The sequence below is a fragment of the Mesoplodon densirostris genome, chromosome 16 (assembly GCF_025265405.1).
Source record: "Mesoplodon densirostris isolate mMesDen1 chromosome 16, mMesDen1 primary haplotype, whole genome shotgun sequence".
In the NCBI taxonomy this organism is placed as follows: domain Eukaryota; kingdom Metazoa; phylum Chordata; class Mammalia; order Artiodactyla; family Ziphiidae; genus Mesoplodon; species Mesoplodon densirostris.
Window position 1 is genome coordinate 35,146,450 of NC_082676.1, and position 7,591 is coordinate 35,154,040.

Consider the following 7,591-nt stretch of genomic DNA (forward strand, 5'->3'; position numbering starts at 1 on the left):
GTGTTAGATTTCTTGGTCCTTGTTCCTGTAGGGGAAGAGGTGTCTGAATTCAACTGATGCTTCTGCACCTGTATACGTAGCAGGAATTGATGGCTTATATGCTTGCACTTTTCCAGTCCCTTAAGTGTTAGAGGGGCTTTTCCCATTCAGGGACTGCTGTACGTAGAGGGTGACAGTGGAACACGGAGATCACTCCTCAACCCTCCTTCCTTCCACCTCCGATGGTCCAACAGAAACAATAAAGACTGTGAAGCAGGAAAAGGAAATCACAGCTTTTCTTAAAAACGGGATTGCTGCCTGTGCTCTCAGAGAGGCCTCTCTCACTGCAACAGCGCCACCTGCTGACACAGCCACAAGGTACCTCTGCCACTGAGCTCCACACCCGGGAGGCTTTGTAGCTCTCCAGCTTGATACCCCATTTTGGGATGAGTCAAGTCGAACCTGAGAGTTAACAAGATGGGAAGAGCCTAAAAGGCCTCGATAGTCAAATAGAAATGGTATATTTAAAAGCGCAGTCAGCCTGGCCCTTGAGGAATTTTACATGAAAAAGTGGCAGCTACTGCCTTGGGAGAAACCACCTGAAACAAGGTCCTGAATCTGGGGCCCTCAAGTGACACAGGTTCCCCTAAATGCCCGGCTTTGGTTCACTGATGACTTAGCCAAGGTGAAACCTGATGGGTGCGTTGGGTGGCCACTGCCATCCAGCTTCATGGCCAGCTACGTAAAACCGAAAGTGGATGCCACCATGGGCAGAAGTCAAGGCCATTCTCATCCTGAGTCTGGCCAGCACTCCCCTTGATGAACCTTGTTACATTTTACTGACTTGGGCTGCTAGCCAATGGCCTGGCTGCTTGGTTCACTTGGAAAATGACAGGTATGGAGAATTAAAGACACACCCTTGGGGAGGTAAACTATGGAATCACACCTTGGTCCTATCTGACAGATGGGTCATTCATGTGGATGCCCAGAGTGGGGACCTGGTCTCTGATAAGACTCCCTGGCTGTTGATCAAGCCTGCACCGCCCAGAAGCTCCCTCCTGTTCCTGGTAAATTGACTCCATCGAAACTTTAACACCTGCTATGGGCTCTCTTGATGCTGGTGTCCCTGTTCCAGTCCAGTCGGCTGACTCAGGCCACATCATTATAGCCCTGAAACTGTGTCATGTCTTAGGCTGTGCAGGTCCTCTACAGTCTGATATTGATGCACCTTCTGTTACAAAAGCCACTCACCGGGGGCCAATAGTCAAGGTGTTGGATGGACATTCCACACTCCCTACCACCCACAGCATCTGGGTACCAAGCACTGGAATGACCTCTTTCAAGTCAGCTCTACTTCCCTCACTTCCTTCTGGTCCACACACTGTAGTAAGGCAGCCTGGTCACTGAATGTGGCTGTCCCTTCTTGGTTGGCCATCTCTTGGGTAATGATCAGGATGAAAGGGACGGGGGTCTTTCTAGACTTACTTTGAAAATCAAAGAGTCTGCCCTGACCACTTGTTGGTATGGCATTTCTTTTCTTTCCCCTAATAGCTACCCTAGGCCAGCCTGGCTGGTAGACTCTCTTGAGTACAGCCCAGCCAAAAGAGAGCCTAGAGAATTCCAGCTTAATTCTGACCCAGCCTTGGGATTGGTGTGGTTCTAGATCATGTGACTGAGGACACTGCTCTCTCCAGCTCCCCTATAGTGGCTCACACTTGCTGTGGCAGGCTGGACAGTGGCCCCCAAGATTTCTGGGTCCTAATCCTTGGAACCTGTGAAGGGGATTTTGCAGATATGATTAAGTTAAGAATCTCCAGATGGGGAGATTATCCTGGATTATCCCAGTGGGCACTAAATGCAATCCCAAGTGTCCTTATAAGAGGGAGGTAGAGACAGATTTTACAACAGAGGGCAATACGATAATGGGGATAGAAGGACAAAGAAAGAGATTTGAGGACGCTGCTAAAATACTGGATTTGAAGACGGGGAAGAAGCCATGAACTAAGAAATGTAAGGAATGCAGTTCTAGAAGCTGGAAAAGACATCAAAAGGGATTCTCCCCTAGAAGGAATGTGGCCCTGCAGACACTTTGGTTTCAGATCAGTGGAAACTATTTCAGACCTCTGACCCCCAGAACTGTAAGACAATAAATGTGTGATGTTTTAAGCCACGAAGTCTGTGGTAATTTATTTCAGCAACAATGGGAAACAAATACATGTGCCACGGTGGCCAGAGTAATGGGTCTTTGTACATTTTGTAAAAATGCCTCGTCACTCACACCTGACCCTTCTGAACAAAAGGTCTGGAAATAGGGGATAATTGGAGAAAAGGAGAAGCCATAGTTACTGGGATGTGACATCCACCGCCATCCATAGTTACTTTTTCTTGTGATGAGAACTTTTAAGATGTACTCTCGGGAATTCCCTGGTGGTCCAGTGGTTAGGACTCTGCGCGTTCACTGCTGGGGGCCCGGGTTCAATCCCTAGTCGGGGAACTAAGATCCCACAAGCTGCTTAGCGTGGCAAATAATAATAATAATAATAATTTTTAAAAAGGTGTACTCTCTTAGCAGCTTCCACATATGTGCCTTCTTTGCAGGCTCTCTGAGCAGACCCTCTGCTCTGTTCCCCACCAGCCCAGTCACCTCCACTCTGTCTGTGGAAGGAAAAGTTAACAAAACAACAAAGTGATACAGTATGTTTAGTTTTGTTGGAAGGGAAAAAAAGAACAGTGGGATAGCTGCTTTAACACCATCATTTCAACCGGAGGTTTTGATGGTAGGTTTTTGTTTTTTTTTTTAATTTATAGTTTGGGCTGTGTTGGGTCTTTGTTGCTGCGCGCGGGCTTTCTCTAGCTGGGGCTACTCTTCGTCGTGGTGCACAGGCTTCTCATTGTGGTGGCTTCGCTTGTTGAAGAGCACGGGCTCTCGAGGCGCACCGGCTCAGTTGTTGTGGTGCAGGGACTTAGTTGCTCTGCGGCATGTGGGATCTTCCTGGATCAGGGATCAAACCCGTGTCCGTTGCATTCGCAGGTGGATTCTTAACCACTGCGCCACCAGGGAAGTCCCTGATGGTAGTTTTTTTAAATACAATGCACTTTAAAGAAATGCTCAGCTGAGCTTACTTCCAAAGCATGTATAAACAACTGATTCAATTTCCAAGTCATCTTTAAATTTCACAGTAACCACTGTTTTATGTGTTGTATAGTTATCTGAACAATGTTTCAAAAGCATTTGAAACAACAAAAAGGCAAAGGAATTCTCTAATGACTGAAACAGCAATGCAAACTAGCAACTTCAACACCAGAATAATTTTTTTTTTGAGTCTTCAATATAGCTGAGAAGCATTACAGTCCTCAGAAGCTGCCTATTATTTAAGAGATACATGTTTCTGACCTCACTTTTCCTAAGAGAAGTGAGGCATATATAGAGAAGTGAGGTTTTCCCATAACCCTCTCAGTTGACGGGGAGGTTTTTCACTCGTTGGGGATTAAAACGAGAGAAACTCTTAACTTCCCTTTGGCCAGAAGACGTCTCTCCCTGCAGGATTTCTCAAGCCCCTTCCTTTGAGGGCTGCTTGCCCTTTAACTTCCCTTCACTCAGGCTCCATTTAGGAAAGATTGCTTAATTCACAGAAAGCACCATTATCACCAGAAAACATCTCCTGGGACCTGCTGGTTCTGGGCACGAGTAGGCTCCATAGGGTCAAGATACAGGTCTCTACCTGTTCTCTAAGAGCTAACACTTTGGGTTCAGTGCAGACACGCACTAAAAGAGCCAGCGAAATTGTAGGGGCAACAAGATGGCGTAAACGCAGTGTACACAACTTGCTTGGGTGCAGGGTTGAGGAGAGGGCTGTAGTAGGCCAGGTTTGCCAGAGGTGAGTTTGGAAAGAATGATGGAGATGGAGGGTAGAGGGAGGTTGGAAGAGGTTAGAAAACACTAGGGGGTGTTCCTAGTGCCCTAGGTAATACACAAGGAGGAAAGATAGGACGTGTGGATGGAGCCTCTCAAGACCAGACTCCACCGCCTCACTCAAAAATCATTTAGGTGCCCATGTGTCAGGTACAGTTTTGGTCACAGGGGTTACAGTGATGAAGGCGACATAAGGCCTTTAAGTGGGGGTGAGTGAGGCGTGTGAAAGGAACAGACGTGAGGGCCAGTGTGGCTGAAGCACGGGGACTGAGAATCAGAAAGGCAGAGGCCAGGGCCGGCTGGCAGGCAGCGGCCGGATCTTGCAGGGCTTTGCAGGCCATGGTTAGAGGTTTGGGTTTTATTCTGAGGGCAGCAACGGGACGTTTCATTCATTCTGCAACAGCCTTAGGAACTAGGTAGTCTGATCCCACTTTTACTGACGAGGACGATCAGGGTGGGGTTAGGTAATTTGTTCAAGGTCAGCTGAAGGCTAGAGGGGTTACGAAAACCTGCCGTCTCTCCCCACCCTAGGGGCGCCTGCGCCACCCCACCGAGGCTAGGTAAATACAGCCAGCGCAGCCCAGGTTTGGGGCGTGCGCGCGCCACGGCGACACTGCGCATGAGCCTCTGCCTACGGAAGCCGGGAGGGAGGGGGAGGGGGGAGGAAGGGAGGGAGGGGGCGGGGCCGACGCTGGCGGGCGCGGGGGAAATGGCGGCGGCGGCGGTACCTGCGGCCAACGGGACCGGAGGGAGCAGCGGGATGGAGGTGGATGCAGCAGGTAATGGGCCGCGCGGGAGCGGCTTCTGGAGACTTCCTTGGGGTCGCATCAAGGCCGTCCTGGACTCCCGGGAGAAGACGGGGGGCGGGTCAAAAGCGAGCTCCCTGGGTTAACTTGCGGGAGGGATGTATGGCCCGACTCTGCCGTCTCCCACTCCCGTCTCCCGGGAGGATTCTCACCCCCTCTTCCTCCTCCCTTAGTCGTGCCCAGCGTGATGGCCTCCGGAGTGACTGGCAGCGTTTCAGTCGCTCTTCATCCCCTCGTCATCCTCAACATCTCAGATCATTGGATTCGCATGCGCTCGCAGGAGGGGCGGCCTATGCAGGGTGAGTGTTCGGCGTAATTCTCCAGCCTCCTCTCCTTGGCCACCTCCCCCAAATGGTGGTCTTTCCCCTTCCTTTACTGAAGCCAGTTCCTCCTCCGCAGATCCCCGTTTCCCTAATATTTGGTTCACACTGACCTCAGACCCTCAAGCTATAATGATTAGGGAAGTTTGGGGTTTCCTTACCCTCACTTCTTACGTGTCCTTCTCTCATCATCCAGTGATAGGGGCTCTGATCGGGAAGCAGGAGGGCCGAAATATCGAGGTGATGAACTCTTTTGAGCTGCTGTCCCACACCGTGGAAGAGAAGATTATCATTGACAAGGAATATTATTACACCAAGGAGGAGCAGTGTGAGAGGGGAATAGGCGTGGGGGAGCGGAGTGGGAGTGGGAAAAAAAAGCAGAGTGGGGAAGATGGAGAGGGTTGGGGAAAAAAACAAACAGGATAGGACGAGAACGGAGGAAAAGTGAAGATAGAGTAGCTGAAGAGACCTTAGAAAAAGGACACATTCAGTTATTCCCTGCAAAGGTAAGGAGTGAGAGAAGACTGAAGTTAATTATTCTAAATAGAGCCAGCATGGGGAGGGGAGAAGCTGGTAAAAATACACCAGGAACTTCAAATTAAGGAAGGATGGTTTAAAGAAATATTCTGGCCCCTTCCTCTCCAGTTAAACAGGTATTCAAGGAGCTGGAGTTCCTCGGTTGGTATACCACAGGGGGGCCACCTGACCCCTCCGACATCCACGTCCATAAGCAGGTATACACACTCACACTTGTGCATGCTGGGGCAGAGACTAGCACATGAGGGGAAGATGGGCCCTGACACTCGTGTGCATCCTCCCCCTCTTCCAGGTGTGCGAGATAATTGAGAGCCCTCTGTTTCTTAAGTTGAACCCTATGACCAAGCACACAGATGTGAGTAAAACTGACCCCGTGCCCACTTTGTCCTGCTTGTCCATCGCTGTGGCCATCTTTCATTCTCATCCCGCTATCTTTAACTGTATGACATCTTTATTGAATCTCTTTTGCAGTTTACCAGCTGTGAGACTTTGGGTTAGTCATTTAACCTCTAAAGTGAATTTTCCCCGTGTGTAAAATGGGGCAATTCCTACTTCACTAGGTCCTTGGGAAGATTAGATGAGAAAATGTCATGTGAAGGGGCCAAGCCCAAGTTTTTGGCACTTAACATAGGTTTAGGTGTGTTTGATGTTAAGAAGAGCTGTTCTCCCATCTCCTCTTTACAGCTTCCCGTCAGCGTTTTTGAGTCTGTCATAGATATAATCAATGGAGAGGTAGGTAACGCCCTGCTCTTCAACCCTCAGATTCTGCTCCTGGCGTTTCCTCCTTTTGACTCTCCCTGTGTGCCCCGTAGGCCACAATGCTGTTTGCTGAGCTGACCTACACTCTGGCCACAGAGGAAGCTGAACGCATTGGTGTGGACCACGTGGCGCGAATGACAGCAACAGGCAGTGGAGAGAACTCCACTGGTAGGGGAGGCTGGAGGGGCTTCATAAGTGGGGGGTGGAAGGTGTGGCCCCACTCCTTCTCCACCTTGGCCTGTCCCTGTCCCCCTGCAGTGGCTGAACACCTGATCGCACAGCACAGTGCCATCAAGATGCTGCACAGCCGCGTCAAGCTCATCTTGGAGTACGTCAAGGCCTCTGAAGCAGGTGGGACAGGTGCAGGTGTCTCCCTGGCACTTGAACCCCTTTTCCTCTCCCTCGTGGGGAGGCGACAGCACCCACGTTAACGCAGCCTCTGTTGTGCCTTCAGGAGAGGTCCCCTTTAACCATGAGATCCTGCGTGAGGCCTATGCTCTGTGTCACTGCCTCCCAGTGCTCAGCACAGACAAGTTCAAGACAGACTTCTACGACGTGAGTGTAAAGCCCAGGACAGGGAGGTGGGGCTCGCGCCGTCATTTCTGCACGCAGGACGTGGGACCTGGCTGTTCCTTGGGCATGCGGTGGGGGATCCAGAGCCCCCTGGGGAACTGGCTCTTTCTGTTCCCTCGCAGCAATGCAATGACGTGGGGCTCATGGCCTACCTTGGCACCATCACCAAGACATGCAACACCATGAACCAGTTTGTGAACAAGTTCAACGTCCTCTATGACCGACAAGGCATTGGCAGGCGGATGCGGGGGCTCTTCTTCTGATGAGAGGATACTTGAAAGGATGCAGCACAGGGGTCGGACAGCTGTCGAGAGGAGGGTGCTACACTCTCCGTTTAGAGAAACCTGTTGCTAATAAAAGGGGAGCAGCCCCTCCGCACCCCTTCTAGTGGCTCTGTCCTCTCTGTTAGGTGCCACACTCTTTTGGATCTTAAAGCCTTGATCCTACAGGCTCAGTGGATGGCCGAGGGGGAGGTGTTTCTCAGTTACTGCAGCACTGAGTGTTTACCACAGGGAGATACGTGCCTGAACCCCAGAAGGCAGAGGTACTCGTGTCCATACTTTAAGACTATCAACTGGAGTGGGGGGTGGGAGTGGAGACCCAGTGCACACTCTATCAGTGCCCAGCAGGCAGAGCAGGAACTCCCCTGAGTAGACTTATGAGGGGCTGGAATAAGACAAGCGTAAAGGGAAAAGACAGCAATC

At 50.7% G+C, this 7,591-nt stretch overlaps 1 protein-coding gene across 2 annotated transcripts; it reads left to right on the top strand.

The window, feature by feature from the left end:
* Positions 1-4,577: 4,577 nt before the first annotated feature.
* COPS6 (COP9 signalosome subunit 6) lies at positions 4,578-7,270 on the top strand. 2 transcript variants are annotated; one of them, XM_060077831.1, is made up of 10 exons: positions 4,578-4,671; positions 4,872-4,997; positions 5,215-5,346; positions 5,664-5,752; positions 5,848-5,910; positions 6,240-6,287; positions 6,368-6,482; positions 6,573-6,665; positions 6,769-6,869; positions 7,010-7,270. In XM_060077831.1, exons 1-10 carry the CDS (start codon positions 4,602-4,604, stop codon positions 7,148-7,150), a joined length of 978 nt encoding a protein of 325 aa, XP_059933814.1. In that variant the 5' UTR covers positions 4,578-4,601; the 3' UTR covers positions 7,151-7,270. The 2 variants fall into 2 exon arrangements, with proteins under 2 accessions (XP_059933814.1, XP_059933815.1); XM_060077832.1 differs by lacking the exon at positions 6,240-6,287.
* The last annotated feature ends 321 nt before the right edge of the window (positions 7,271-7,591 follow it).

Coding starts and splice junctions, on each gene's coding strand:
- COPS6 (XM_060077831.1), top strand. CDS start 4,602: ATGGCGGCGGCGGCGGTACCTGCGGCCAACGGGACCGGAGGGAGCAGC. Junction 5,347..5,663: donor TTACACCAAGGAGGAGCAGT/GTGAGAGGGGAA, acceptor CTTCCTCTCCAG/TTAAACAGGTATTCAAGGAG. Junction 6,288..6,367: donor TAGATATAATCAATGGAGAG/GTAGGTAACGCC, acceptor TGTGCCCCGTAG/GCCACAATGCTGTTTGCTGA.